At 36.1% G+C, this 16,314-nt stretch overlaps 1 protein-coding gene across 5 annotated transcripts in view; it reads left to right on the forward strand.

Annotated features, from left to right (window-relative positions):
* LDAH (lipid droplet associated hydrolase) overlaps window positions 1-16,314 on the forward strand; it is a 97,783-nt gene that overhangs the window by 22,270 nt on the left and 59,199 nt on the right. For 4 of the 5 annotated variants that reach the window (XM_079110941.1, XM_079110939.1, XM_079110940.1 and 1 more), the window contains 2 exons: window positions 2,194-2,337; window positions 15,479-15,648. In XM_079110941.1, coding sequence (XP_078967067.1) covers window positions 2,194-2,337; window positions 15,479-15,648 — 314 coding nt within the window. The remainder of the gene's footprint in view (window positions 1-2,193; window positions 2,338-15,478; window positions 15,649-16,314) is intronic. The other variant, XM_079110943.1, reaches the window with a different exon arrangement.

Consider the following 16,314-nt stretch of genomic DNA (forward strand, 5'->3'; position numbering starts at 1 on the left):
ACACACACACACACACACACACACGATTTCCTATCATGGCCCACAGGTCAGTAAAGTTGTATTCAACCACACTGATACATTGGATATAGAAAAGGGGAACCAAGAATTGTGGACTCTCTTCTGTTGCTTCAGGAGCCATGTCCTTTATTTCTTCTTCTTCTTCTTCTTCTTCTTCCTTTTTTTTTTACCCCCACGTTCTTTATTTCTCGAGAGCTTTTGCTTAGTGTTATCTTTCCATAGATTTTCACATGGTTGATTTCTTTTGGGTTTCAACTAAAGCCAACTTCTCAGACCTTTTTCTTATACCACACTAATTGCTTCCCTTGTCTATTACATGATTCTGTTATTTCCTTCATAGGAGTTTTCACATCCTTGAATTATTTCACTTATTTGTTTTGGGTATATAGTCTTCCACTAGTATGTAAATTTCAAAAATGGCCTTATCTGTCTTGTGCCTGATAAGCATGGTGGCTTTCACATGGTAAATGCTCAATAAATAATTGATGATCTCAAGAATATACAAGAGAAGCTATAATACTGAATAGAATGGAGGAGAATATAGTAATGGGCATCATAATTTACTTGATGATGATGAAATAATGGCTCAGAAAATTAAGGGGATTTGCTTAAGACCTATGGTTAGTAAGGGAAATAACTCAAACACATACCCAGAGAGAAGGAGAAAACTACTTCATAGCAGTTCTACTATCTAGTATTCATTGGTTTTTATATATCCTGTCATTGTAGATATTGCATCTAAATTGTGTAGTTGTTATCTTCACTATCTTCTTAATGTTAAATCCGTTTTAATTATAATAATAATAGATACCATTTATTGAGCTCCTGCCATGTGCCACATATTGGTGCAAGTGGTTGTTCGTTCACTATCGCTGATCTTCCAGCCTCAGCCTCCCACAGGTGTTTTCCACTGCACCTGACTTAGAATCTATGCTCTTAACCACTTTGCTGTGCTGCCTAACTAGGAAGCTGAAAGATTTGAAAGGTTGAAAAAAAAAAATCAGTCAGGTTTGGCGGTGGTTATTTATATCAGTGCACTCAAGTTAAGTGGAGAAAACCTAACAACATGAAGAAATAAATAAACTGATTGAAAAATAGATATTGATAGCAGTGGACTAGTAACTGAAGATGATCCACATGGTTGCAAGATGAGAACCCCATTTCACTCTTTTCCCCATGTGCGTGTATTAGAGTGAATCTTTTTTAAAAGGTCATTTATTTATTCAATTTCTCTATACCAAAATCATGTCAAAAATACTTTCTGAGTACACACAGGAAAAATATGTATTAGTTTGTGGTCTTTTCCTTCAAAGGTAATACATCGATTTGCAGCGTAAGGACTTGTGAAAATGATGAGCCAATGTTGAGTACTCCTTAATGTTCTCAGTGTGCAAGATAGTAACCCTGGCCTGTTTGTTTAGTTTTCATGCAGCTTAATAAGTGAGCCAGTCAAACCTTGAAGGGCCATATAGGTAGTGTTAGTGATTTCAGGCTTTATCCAAATGACAGTGGGAAGACACTCAAGAGTATTTGAAAAGGATACTATTGTACTTTGATTTGAAGTTTGAAGGCATTCCTGAAGAATGGATTCCAAGGGGACAATAGCCAAGGGACCTGTTAGGACGCTGTTGTAGGAAACCTGGGAAGTGATGATCACTAATGGAGAGACGTGGGCAAATCTGAGATGCATTTTAGAAGCTAACTTGGCAGAACTTATTGGTAAGCTGGATATGAGGGACAGAGAGAAACCAAGAATGACTCTTAGTGTTTGGATTTAAGCACTTGGTTTGTGTTTCATGGTTCCCGCTCGTATATTGAGGAATAGGGAGAACTTACTTGAAACAGTTGAAAAAAAAGCATGAACAGAATTTTCTGAGTGATTATTTCCAGACTTGAAGTAGAAAGGGTAATAAAAATTAAGGTATGTGGGCTGGAGTTGTGGCTCAATGATGGATTGCTTTCCTGTCATGTATGAGGCCCTGGGTTTGATCCTCAGCATCACATTTAAATAAATAAAAGATCCATTGAATACTAGAAAATATTTTTTTTTAAATAAGGTATAGGTGTAAAATTCCAGAATTTGTAGAGGAGTGTGTGAGGAGAAATGAGCCTTCTTTTCTAGTTTGCATCTAATTTATTGCTTTGATTAATCCAAGGTCTTTGTTTCTTTCCTAGGAAACCCGGGTTTTTCTTCTTTTTATGTGCCATTTGCAAAGGCTTTGTACTCTTTGACAAACAAATGCTTTCCTGTTTGGACCATCAGTCATGCTGGGCATGCCTTGGCCCCCAAAGACACGGAGATTCTTACAGCATCAGAGGGTATGTCCTTGTTTACATTTACTTTCCTTTACAGTGAATGGGTAGTCTTATTTCTAGAAAGCTGGTAAAGTTAAGAGTTTCACCAGTGATTTTACTTTGGGCCATTCCGTTAACAAATAAGAGCGGACTTTGATGAGCCTTGATCAGAGTGCAGGTACATGAGCAAAATAAACGTTATTCTTGTTTTAAGCTACCATGTTGTGGGACCGGTTTGTAATAACACAACAGATAATCAAGTGAGATCAAAAACTCATTGATACATTTCTGTATTTTTTTTTTGTTATATAATTAATATTAATTTAACCTAACAGTCTTGCAAAAGAGACAACTGACTTTTTGAGTAAAATAATTGCTAACCCCCCTCTCCCAAAAAAAGGAGTTTTTATCAGTGAGAACCCCTGTGTGGCCCACATTTTGGTAATTGTAGGAGTTTTCTATTAGAATTTAGGTAGATCAAATAGTCTGCATATGACTTCCCTTCTTTGTTTAATTAACTATGTATTTATTAATCACATTTCTAAAATTGTGATAGGAGGAAGGGTAGAGGAAAAACAAAAGGCATAGTCTTTAAGAAGTGATTTCCTAGGCCAAGGGTAGTGGTACACACTTTGAATCCCAGTGACTAGGGAGGCTGAGGCAGGAGGATTGAAAGTCAAAGCCAGCGTCAGCAACTTAGTGAGACCTTGTCTTAAAATAAAAAATAAAAATAAAAAAGACTGAGGATATAGTTCAATGGTTAAGTGCCCCTGGGTTTAATCCCCAGTACCAAAAATAAAGGAGGGGGGAAGGGGAGAGGGAAGAGGAGGAGGAGAGGAGAGGAAGAAGAGAAAGAAGGAAGACGAGGAGGAGGAAAAAAGGAGAAATAAGAAGAAAAAGAGGAAGAGGAGGAGGAAGCAGGAGAAGTGGTAGTGGTAGTGGTAGTAGTTTGGGCTGCTGTAGCAGAATATCAGACTGATTAACTTGTAAACAACATATTTATTCTCACAGTTTCCTGAGGTAGAGAGATCTAAGATAAGGCATTAGACAGTTCAATGTCTGGTGAAGACCTGCTTCCTGACTCCTTGACAAACTCTTCTTGCTGTGTCCCCACATAGCAAAAGAGGAGACAAGCTCTTTTGGGACTCTTTCAAGGTCCCTAGCCCCATCTGTTAGGTTCCCCCCTGCTCCTTGTGACCCCCTCTGATCCTAATTACCTTCCAAAGGTTCCACCTCCAAATACCATCACATTTGGGTTATGATTTTCAACATAGGAATTTAGGGTGAGGCAATATAAGCTTTTAGACTACAACAGTGGGTTTTAAATAGGATTTGGATTTGTGGGGTAGAGGTAGGCACAGAGTTATAGCAGTCATGAGCAGTAGCACAGAAAGGAGTGAGTGCTAGTAGTTTTATGGCTTCTATGAAGGAACTTGAAAGCTGGGAAAAGAGCTAGGACTTTGGCATTTAAATGAAATAAATATAGTGATAGTTTGAAATCTTCTTTTCCTATTCGTATCCTTTAATTTCTTTGGTCTGTCTGATTGCTCTGGCTAGTGTTTCAAGGACGACGTTGAATAGAAGTGGTGAAAGAGGGCATCCCTGCCTTGTTCCAGTTTTTAGGGGGACTGCTTTCATTTTTTCTCCATTTAGAATGATGTTGGCCATGGGCTTAGCGTAGAAAGCCTTTACAATGTTGAGGTATGTTCCTAATATCTCTATTTTAGGAGCATGAAGGGATGCTGTATTGTATCAAATGCTTTTTCAGCATCTATTGAAATAACATATGATTCTGAACTTTAAGTGTTAATGTGGTGAATTGTATTTATTGATTTCCAGATGTTGAACCAACCTTGCATCCCTGGGATGAAACCCACTTGATTGTGGTGCAGTATCTTTTTAGTATGTTTTTGTATGTGATTTGCCAGAATTTTGTTAAGAATTTTTGCATCTATGTTCATCAGGGATATTGGTCTGAAGTTTTCTTTCCTTGATGTGTCTTTGTCTGGTTTTCATATCAGAGTCATACTAACTTCATAGAATGAGTTTGGAAGGGTTCCCTTCTTTTGTATTTCATGAAATAATTTGAAAAGTACTGGAATTAGTTCTTCTTTGAAGGTCTTGTAGACTCAGCTGTGAATCTGTCTGGTCTGGATTTTTCTTGTTTGGTAGGCTTTTGATGGCTTCTTCTATTTCATTGCTTGTAATTAATCTGTTTAAACTGTGTATGTCCTCCTGATTCAGTTTAGGTAAATCATATGTCTAGAAATCTGTTGATGTCTTTGAGATTTTCTATTTTGTTTGAGTATAGATTTTCAAAACAGCTTCTAATTTCTAATTATGTTTTGCATTTCAACAGTGTCTGTCATGATATATCCTGTTTCATCATGAATTTTAGTAATTTGAATTTTCTCTCTCCTCTTCATAAGTGTGGCTAAAGGTTTATCAGTTTGGTTTATTTTTTCAAAGAACCAACTTTTTGTTTTGTCAATTTTTTGAATTGTTTCTTTTGTTTCAATTTTATTGTTCTGTATTTAGAGGATCAAAAAAATTCCACCAGAAAACTTCTAGAACTAATAAATGAATTCAGCAAAGTAGCAGGATATAAATCAACACTCCTAAATCTAATGCATTTCTATTCCTAAGTGATGAATCTTCTGAAAGAGAAATTAGGAAAACTACCTTATTCATACAACAGCGTCAAAAAAGAAAAAAAAAAAAAACTTGGGAATCAGTATAACAAAAGAGATGAAAGACCTCTACAATGAAAATTACAGAACACTAAAGAAAGACATTGAAGAAGATCTTAGAAGATGGAAAGATCTCCCTTGTTCTTGGATAGGCAGAATGAATATTGTCAAAATGGCCACACTACCAAAAGTGCTATACAGATTCAATACAATTCCAATTAAAATCCCAATGATGTGCCTCATAAGAAATAGAGAAAGCAATCATGGAATTCATTTGGAAAAATTAGAGACCCAGAATAGCCAAAGCAATCCTTAGCAGGAAGAGTGAAGCAGAAGGTTTCACAATACAAGACCTTAAACTATACTACAGAGCATTAGTAACAAAAATGGCATGGTATTGGCACCAAAATAGGCAGGCAGACCAATGGTACAGAAAAGAAGACACAGAGACAAACTCACATGAGTACAGTTGTCTCAAACTAGACAAAGATGCCAAAAGCATACAATGGAGAAAAGATAGCCTTTTTAACAAATGCTGCTGGGAAAACTGGAAATCCATATGCAGTAAAATGCAATCAAATCCCTCTCTCTCACCCTGCACAAAACTCAACTCAAAATGGATCAAGGACCTAGGAATTAGACCTGAGACCCTTCTGGTGAGAAAAAGTAGGCCCAAATCTTCATCACGTTTGCTTAGGACCAGACTTCCTTACTAAGACCCCCGGAGTCAAGAAATAAAAGCAAGAATCAATAAATGGGATGAATTCAAACTAAAAAGCTTTTTCTCAGCAAAGGAAACAATCAACAATGTGAAAAGAGAGCCTACAGAGTGGGAGAAAATCTTTTCCACACACACTTCAGATAGAGCACTAATCTCCAATATTTTTAATGAACTTAAAAAACTTAGCCAAAAATACAAATAACCCTGTCAATAAATGGGCTAAGGAACTGAGCAGACACTTCACTGAAGAAAATCTACAAGTGATCAACAGATATATGAAAAAATGCTCAACATCTCTAGTAATAAGAGAAATGCAAATTAAAACTACCCTAAGATTTCATCTCACCCCAATTAGAATGACTGTTGTCAAGAATATAAGCAACAATAGGTGTCAGTGAGGATGTGGGGAAAAAGGCACACTTGTACATTGCTGGTGGTATTGCAAATTGGTGCAGCCACTCTAGAAAGCAACATGGAGATTCCTTAGAAAACTTGGAATGGACCCATCCTTTAACCCATCTATCGCACTCCTTGGTTTATACCCAAAGGACTTAAAATCAGCAACTACATTGATGCAGCCACTTCAATGTTTATAGCAGCTCAATTCACAATAGCTAGGTTGTGGAACCAACCTAGATGCCCTTCAGTAGATGAATGGATAAAGAAACTGTGGTATATATACTCAATGGAATATTACTCAACCATAAAGAAGAATAAAATTATGGCATTTGCAGGTAAATGGATGGAGTTGGAGAATATCATGCTAAGTGAAATAAGCCAATCCCAAAAAAAACCAAAGGCCCAGTGTTTTCTCTGATAAGTGGATGATGATACATAACAGGTGCAGTGAAGGTAAGGGAAGAATGAAGAAACATTGGATTATGTAGAAGGAAATGAGGGGAGGAGTGAGGGCGGGGGGAAGGAAAGATAATGAATTGAGACAAACATCATTACTCTGTGTACATGTATGATTACACAAATGGTGTGACTCTACATTGTGTACAACCAGAGAAATAAAAAGTTGTACCCCATTTGTGTACAATGAATCAAAAAAATAAAATTAATTAAAAGGCAAATAAAAAATTTTTGAGAGAATTCCAAAAGAAATAATAAAATAAATGAAATAAATATAACTGTAGAAGGGCAGACTACCAGCTCTTAACTTAAAAGAATTCTAATGTATTCACCCTTCTTAAAAAATTGTTTTAATGAGAGAAAAAAGGAAAATCATAATTTAAATTCTCTATGGGCATCACATTCAAGGGCCATTTGCCCTAGGGGTTTCCCATTAGTTATTTGAGGTGAAAGAGATGGCTTGGCTTCATTGTTTAGTTGACTCCTTGTTTCTGTAGATCTCTCCTGTGGCACATCATTGTTTACACCAACTGAGCTTCTGTTTTAAAGATGTACTATGCAGTTACACTTTGCAGTTGTATTCTTTGTGATTGTATATCCATGATTCTTTTAAAACATTGGTATAAAAGTTTGAATACACAAAACCTGTATTCTGTGACTCATCTAGATGATATTCAAAGCTGGTTTTTAAAATTCTATTCAACTGTGTATCTGACTTCAACCACTGATCATCATATCAGATATACGTTTTTCTGTTTTAAAATTTGAATTTAGTGGCAGTAAATATAATTACATACTAAACATTTTTCAGCAGCTTCTAAAGCTTGGTTTATTAATCTGTTGTTAGTTTGAGTAAGTGTTGCAGGTCCTATAAACAAATCAGTTAATCTAGTTTAATCTGGTTCTTAACTTTTTGTTTTGTAGCTAATCTTCTAGCTTCAGTGACTAGTGTTGTACAGTCTATTTTATTTTCAGAATGGATTAGCTTTCTTTATTGTATTTTTGTATTAAAAAGTTATATGTGCTCATTATTAAAAATTTAGGTGATTCAAAACTAATTAAGAAATGAAACAAAACAGTTTTCTATACTGTAAAGATTGGAAAATAGCTATAATGTTTTATTTTAATTATGTTTAAATTTTTTCAACCCCAAGTCAAACAAGCGTTAGCAGCTTGGCAGAGAGATGAGATTTCCCAGTGCCTGTAACACTTTCTGCAGTAGCTAAGGAGTTTTGTCCAGGCTGAAATAAGTATCTAAGAACTGTCTAACAAGTGCATTTTAATGCTTTCTTCCCCTGTGACAATGATAAACAGTATAGCTTAAGCCTTATTAAAATGGTTCCAGTTTTATTCTGGAGGTATTTTTCAAAGTTTATTTACTTCGCATTTCCTGTTCAAAAATGTTAGTGGGCATATTTTATGTACCAAGAAAACTTTCAATGCTGAAAGATTTTAAAAACAAATAGAGGACTTCCCATTTCACCTCTGACATGTAGAACCTGGATCTGTCACTCCCATCTTCACAACAGAAAAGCTAAACAAACTGACAACCAGTGATTTTTCTTGGATCTGGCAGAGAATTGAAGTCACAGGACAAATTGCTGCCTGGAATCTAGAGAAAAGAAAACACTTGAAGCAGAGGATCAGAGAGCCATAAGCTGATAGAATCCACAAATAGCGATTTTGAGGAATTGTTGGAAGTGAAAGTGAGAAACTCTCTTGGGACTCCTCTTAAGCACCCTTCCATGCTTTCCTGGGTGTTACCTCCAGAAACCCCATTAGATTATTCTTTGAGTATCTGAGGAAAGTTTTTGCGGTTTTTGACCCATGGAGAAGAATTCTGCAGGTTGGGGCCCAGAGCATTTTCAACCCCAGAGACTCCCTTTGCCAGAGCCTTTTCTGACCTGAGGAGGGACATTTAGCCAGTGTCCTGAGGAAGGACTTCTCTAGCCTGGAGCCGCCGTCGGGGGGCAGACTGGAAGATAACAGTTCAGGATTTCAGGCCCACTCAGAGGCTGAGCTTTAGTTATAGGTTATAAGATGCTTTTCTCCTCCATTTTTACCACCACCTCAATAGACCTCTCATATCATAAAGTATATTTCTATGACAGAAGCTACAAGACACAGTCTGTTTAAGGAGGAGTTCTTACGAGAAGCCAACAACAACGGGGAAGAGAAAACAGGAATTTAGAGGAAACTGAAGTCTCTGGCATCTACAGTTACAGTTAATGTTAAATACAACCCAACTCCTAGCCATTAATTAATTAACAAAGCCTCACATAAAAAATCTTTTTAACTTAGTTCCTGTTACCAGATAGATCATGTCTGGTTTTAAACAACAACAACAACAAAATTACAAGACATTGTAAAAGGCAAGATCAAACAGTCTGACTAAACAAAACGAGCATGGAGCTAAACTCAGATCTATGCTTATTATCAATTTTGGAATTTAAAATAACTACTATTAATATATTAAGGACTCTAGTGGAAAGAGTAGCATGTTAGAAAGAATGGGTAAAGCAATCCAGAGTTGGAAATAATTTTTTAAAATGCAACAAAAATGAAAGATGTCTATAAAGGGGTCCCTAGTAGACTAGATGCAACTGAGGAAGGAATCAGTAAGTCTGAAAATAGGTCAATTGAAACTTCCTAAGCTGAAATGTAAAGAGAAAAAAAAATTCTTTTAATTGTACAGTTCTATCAATTCATGTAGAAAACATAGTTAAAAATACTTATAACTAAAAACAATCTCAGCAACTAGTTATAGAAGGAAATTTACTCAAATTGATAAAGAATATTTGCAGAAACTCTACAGCTAACATCATACTTAATGGTAATAAACTAAATGCTTCCTCCCTAAAAGACAGGGAACAAGACAAGATGTCCCCTCCCACCACTCATATTGTCACTGGGTTGTAATTCCTAGCTAATGCAGTAAGACAAGAAATGAAATTAAAGGGTAAACAGATTGCAGAAAAAAAGAAAGAAAACTCTTAGTTTACAGAATACATGATTGTCCATGTAGGACATCCCAAAGAGTTGACAACCACAATAAAACTCTTGGAATTAATAAGTGGTTATAGCCATATCAAGGGTGCAAGGTTAATAAATAAAAATCAATTGCTTTCCTATTTAGCTGCAAACAAAAATTAGAATTTAAAATTAGCAATATTCTCCATTAAAATCAGGGCATATTCTATTTTGTTTTGTTTTCAGGGCATATTTTGAAAGGTGAATGAAAAGTGATTATCTAGCTATAAAAGATTTGTAAAAGAGTAGTGAAATGAAACTGAATAAACAAATTGCAGCTTTGATTAAAAATTTCTCTTTCAAATGTGACTGAAAGTGAATGAAATGTAGCAGATACTCTGCTCTGAAATATTTTCAAATATACTTTTATCGAATGTTTTCTTTGATATGCGGATGCTAATTCACAATAAGTGGGGATAGGGAAGAGTTACTTTATCGGGTAGAAGGGAGTGAAGGGAGGGGAAGGGGTATGGGGGTAGGAAGGATAGTAGAATGAAACAGACTTTATTACCTCACATACATGTATGACTGCATGACCAATGTGATCCTGCAATATGTATAATCAGAAAAATGAAAGATTACACTCCATTTATGTATGACCTAAAAAATGTATAAGTGCATTCTACTGTCATGTACAACAAATTAGAACAAATAAAAAAAATTTTTTAAATAAGTTATTCCTACATATATGCCCAAATTTGGGGCTTTGTTATCATAGTGTTTCCTTTATCAGGAAATTCTGGTCTTTTTAGAATATGTTTTTTGCAGTCTTGTGTTTAGAAAACAGATACTAAGAGGATTCTTCTGGAAAGAAAGTATGGGAAAGGAAGAGGAAAAGGTTACGGGAGGTATTAGGGAGTGAAATTGATCAAATTATGTTACATGCATGTACCAATGTGCCACAATGAAACCCACCAATTTGTGTAATTTAATGCACACCAACAAAAAAAAATTCTTCAGTGGTAGAGTTCTTGCCTAACAAACATGAGGCCCTGGTTTCGATCCCTAACATTGGGAAAAAAAAATAATTATTCTTCTTCCTAGAAAACAGGCTCGTCTGATGTGCCAACCTTTAAAAAACTGCCAGCTGTTCTGGCCTATTTTCTGAACTCTGTCAAGAAAAAAAATAATCCAAAGACAGGGAGCTAAGTAGTAGTGGGAATACTCTACTGCAAGGTACCCAGGGAAGGTTAATTCCTCTTAGTTTTTTTTTTTTTTTTTTTTTTTGCTGTTTTTTTCTTTTGTTTGTTTGCTTGTTGTTGTTTTTTTGTTTGTTTGTTTGTTTTGTTTGTTTTTTGTCATAGATGGACACAGTACCTTTATTTTATTTATTTATTTTTATGTGGTGCTGAGGATCGAACTCAGTGCCTCACACATGCTAGGCATGCGCTCTACCACTGAACCATACCATGACCCCAGCCCTGTGTCAACTCTTTAATGGTGAGTAGTGTGTCTTATTCCTTTAGTTTTACTTTGGTGATAAAAGCTATGTATCAAATTCCTTAATCACAGCAACATCAACTACCTCAGTTGCCATTCAAACTCATGCTAAAGATAGAATCTGCGAACATTTGAACAGAACACGAATAGCAGCTCTGAAAGGCTTAACAGACTGGAAGGATTGCCATAGATCAGGGGTTCTGAAACTTTGGCTTACATCAGAATTACCTGGAGGATTTACTAAAATATAAATGGCCACCCCAAGGGTGTTGATTCAGTAGATCTCTGGTGGGACCTGAGAATTTGTTATTTCCAACAAATTTCCAAGTAATGTGGATACTGCTAGTCCTGGGACCACACTTTCAGAATCATTGACCTCTATCTGCCTCATTGGACACTGATGAAAAAACCAGTAGACAGTATCTGTTGTATGTCTACATTTCTAGGACATTCTTTAATTCTTGTTTTAAGTCAACATCTTATTTAAAACTTTGACTGTGCATTAGCTATTTGGGATGCTCATGTACACAGTGTTAATAACTTAGTAATGGGAGCCTGGGTTCTTTGCTATCTTATGAGAACAGTGCCATCTAGAGGCATTAGCCCAGAGGGCCACCAATGGGCCAAAGGAAACATTGGTGTCTAGAGAGGGTGAAAAGACAACTTGTCACCATCGAGGATTTATCACCATCGAGGATTTACTGACAGCCAACTAGATTATCATGTGTGGTATTGCAGGGGAGTAGAGAGAGAGAGAGACATGCCAGTCTCTACCTTGCAGGGTAGTGATTTTCCGTTTGTGTTCTGGGTAGCTCAAAAGTTCTGTGAGGGCCAAGTGGGGCCCTGGGCCTTACCAGTCCCCATTTGAGCCAACCAGTTGTGCTCTCACCTGTTTTACATGTTGGAGATTGTCTTTGCAAGTGTATGCCTTAGAAGGTTGCTCTGCGTAGACAGGACATATATATGATTCACCATCCAAGATTACTGTGCTAAGGTACAAGTTTTCTGACACAAAAATATGGTGTGAAAAATATCTATTGAGAGAAAGCCATAATGACACATCAGATGGCAACAGTATGTTTTGCTTCACATTAGCACGTGTTAAAATTATGCACAGTTGGAAATAATATTCTAGTTGCACCACATTATCACAATCACAAATTGTCTGTAATTGAGGGAACAGATGTTCACCAGTGTCAGAAGGAATGATTCAAAAAGAAAAAAAGTGAAAAGAAAATTTGAAGAATTAAAAGTATAAACTCTTTTTGGGGCTTTGATTTGCTAGAATCATTACCAACAATTTTAAGTCATTTGTTCAAGAAGTACAAAATAGAAGCTAGAAATCATACTGGTTTAGTTTAACAGAGAAAAACATTGCCTAAAAAAATCTAGTAATTAATGATGAATATGAGTCATGCTTATCTAAAATGTTATAAGCTACTCCCACTACGGTCTCCCAAGTGGAAAGAAAGACAGAGAAACCTGTAGAGCTTGCCTTCTTGCCAGGACCGGACAAGCATGAGGAAAGGTGGACTGACTAGATGAGCCCCAAGCAGGGACAGTCAGTCAGTCCAGGCTCAGGTCTCTGGGTGGAAAGAAGTAGAAAAACCAAAGGCCAGAGCAAGAGAAGAAGTCGAAATCAAGCACAGTGTTAGAGTCCCAGGGCAGAGGGAAGCACTAGGGAGTGTCAGCATGGCAGCTCTGTCCGATATCACTGACCAGACCACACTGCTCGAGACTCGCAGTCCCTGGAGGTCTTCTCACTGCTCAGAGAATGAGAGCAGACTCCCTTGGTGTGATCAGTGTGATCCGAGTGACTGTCCATGCCCTTCTTGATTAGTCACAGCCATTCGTTTTTGCTCCACCTCTCCCTGTAACCACAAATAGCCGCAGAACTCATGCCTGTTTCTGAAATCGCACCTCACGCCTCTGAGCTTCTTGCTTTGCTAAGTCTTTGACAGTGTGTTCATGCCGAATCTCTCTCCCGTTTCTCATACTTCTGTTGAAGTCTTTAGCAGATCATTGGTGTGAGTCAAGTAGAAAACGTAATTTGAGGACCCTTGATTTCTCCGTCTATTTAGAAAATAATAATTTTAAAATATTTTTAAGATGTGTGCTTGGGGTTTACCTTTTTTAAAATTATTATTATTAAGTAAGATAATGTGCCTATCTACATCCTCTCCACGTGTTGTATACCTTCAGAATTAGGAGTCGCACCCCTGTTTTGATACAGGGAGCTTACAGAATACTTAGGGCACTGGGAACAGATGAAACTAAGATGAGAGAGAACTTTCACATCAGCTTAGCAAACTCTGGTCAGTTATGAAAAGAAGGCTTTTCAGATCTGTGAATTAAGTGAGTATAAATAATTAGGGACCACAGTTCTCACCCAGCTGCTTCCCTGGTGCTTCACATGAACCCAGAAAGTCGTTTGTTGATTCTGTGTCCCATTTGAATCATAAAGGAGTGAAGGATAGTTTTCCCTATATAATAGAGGTCACATATCTGGGAACAACATGTTCAAGCATTGTTTTAATATTTTGAGAAATTTTAAAAACATAGAAAATTTAATAGTTTATACAATTATATAACAGTTCAAGTTCTTTTACTCACAGTTTAAAGATAACGCTGCCATGTACTTTGATATTTTTATCAATAAAAGTAAATGAAATAAAATAATACATATAAGGTTCTGTCTTCTTTGTAGATCATCCCCAGTTCTGCTATCATGAATTTAGAGTAAATATTTAATGGTTCTTTTTATATTTTTTGTTATATATATGTAAGATGAACAATGCATGGTATAGTTTTATATGTTCTAAAAAATTTACCTTAGGAATAAACTGCATACTTGCTCAAAGCATTTTTTTAATATGAAATTCTGTTTCATATTTCAATATGAAATATGTTTTTTTCTACATATAAGTTGTTTCATTACAATTATTATTAAGATGTAGCTTTGGAGTAAGGTAGGGGGCAGGATGGAAGAGTTCAGTAGATAAGAAAATTCTTGTGTGAGATGTGGAGAGTTATGGTCTGCAGATCCAAGCTTAGCAAGGCTCAGGTAGTTGTTCTGGTTGAATCAGTACTGTGGTCACGGAGGACTTCAAATACTGTGTGAAAATACATAGTTAAACTTACATATTTATGTTCAGTGTGTAGTGTGGGGGTGTGGGTGGGTGTGTGTATATGTATGTACACATATACTTGTCTAGCTACATATTTAACTACATATATTTGATACTTTATCAATAAAAATATTTAACTCTATATTTATATATTTGTAGTTGCATGTTTAACTATAATTAACTACATATTTAGCTATATATAAATACTACACATATAGTGTATGTTCATGAAATTCCCATAGTTTCAAAAAATAATAGAGGGAAATAGAATTTTCTCAATGAATACTATATATAGTTAAATATGTAGTTAAATTTAGACTGTTATACTTGCATTCAGATATATAATTAAATTTGTACATTTATAGTAATGAGCATGTAACAAAGAATATTTTCTAGTATTTATCTTGGGTAACTTAAAGTTGCATTAATTTTTATGACTCCAAAGGAGGATTACCTTTTATCATGATCTATTAAAACCCTATTCTTTTCCCAAATGCATTAGATAATTCCTTCAGATTTTTTAAATTGTGTCTTTATCCATGATTATTCTTCCTGGACTGGGACCTTCTTGAAGGCAAGGATAGTTTTTAATTAGATCTTGAGGAATCGGAAAAACAGTCCATTTGTGACAGAAGGGAAGGATAGTTCAAGTCAAGATGTGCTGGTTCAAAGGAACAGTTTACAACATTCCTACCTCAGTCTTTTGAGTCTGAGTTCTTTAAACAAGATTATCTAAAATAATAAAGCAGTGTTGGACTTTCTTGGTTGTTTATTAATAATAAAAACTAACCTAAACTAGTGGTTCTCAATGTGTGGTCCTGGAATCAGCACATCAGCATCTCTGGAACCTTAGAGATGCAAATACTTGGGCCCCAACCCAGACCTACTGAATCAAAAATTCTGGTGGTAGAACCCAGCAATCTGTTTTAAGAGACCCTCCAGGGAATTCTGATACACACTCAAGTTTGAGAACTACTTGCCTAAGCTAACAATAGTTAATGGAATAGTTGCAAGTTCATGGGCTTTGAGGACAAAAAGACCCAAATTGGGGTCTCACTTCTTCTGCTTAGTCTGTCACTGTCACTCTGTTTTATAATGTCTAGAGCATTGAGATTTTTCATCTGTAAAATGAAAATGACAATATTTCCCTCCCAGGATTGTTGAGAATTGATTGATATTATTTAAGAACCTGATACACTGTAGCCTTTTGATAAATGATCAGTATTTTTTAAAGATTTTTTTTCCAGTTTAGTGATTATGTTTACTTATTGTATGAAAGCATATCCTGTTTTTGCTTTTAGATGCAAATGATCAAGAAATTAAGGACATCTATGGACTACATGGTCAAATAGAACACAAACTAGCCTTCCTGAGAACCCATGTGCCAAAGGAAGTAAAGCTTATACTCATTGGCCATTCAATAGGCAGCTACATTGCTCTTCAGATCTTGAAGCGTGCCCCTGAGCTTCCAGTAAGTATGCTTTAGGAGGTGACTGTTCATGCCTGATGGTGTACCATACATGTCCTCCTCAGCTTTCCTTTGCTCTTTTGTCTCTTGGTTAATGAAGAGAGGGATACTTGATGGCTTCCTTCATCCTTATTCCCCATTACTGTGGGCCTGGGTAAGTGTATGTTCATGAAAGTCCCACAGTTTCAAAAAATAATAGAGGAAAATAGGAATTTTCTCAATGAATTCCTTTGAATCTAGCATTGTCTGAAGTTCTGCTCTTACATTTAACTTCTATCTTTTGTAAAGGAATATTTAAAAGTAGTTAACCATCCAAGAAATAAGACAGGATTCTGACTATACTGGGAGAGTATTTTGCAAATATTTATGTCTCCTTTTAGAAGCAAAAAAATGTATCATCATCACTGATAGGTAAATAGCTGACCTTATGGAACACTGAATCTTTGTTTAGTCATAAACCCAGATCTTTATTTTCTCTGTAGCTTGGCAGCCTTTTGAGACACACATTTGTTCTTTCATTCACAAATACTTAATGTTACTGTGTATCAGATATTAAGTGAGGCACTGGAGTCATGAAGACCCATTAAAAGTGCCTAGAAAAGCAAGTGTACTGCACAAGACTTAAACAAAAACTTGTCCTTTCACTAAAATGTACCCATTGAATGGATG

The sequence above is a fragment of the Sciurus vulgaris genome (assembly GCF_902686455.1).
Source record: "Sciurus vulgaris genome assembly, chromosome: 14".
Taxonomy (NCBI): domain Eukaryota; kingdom Metazoa; phylum Chordata; class Mammalia; order Rodentia; family Sciuridae; genus Sciurus; species Sciurus vulgaris.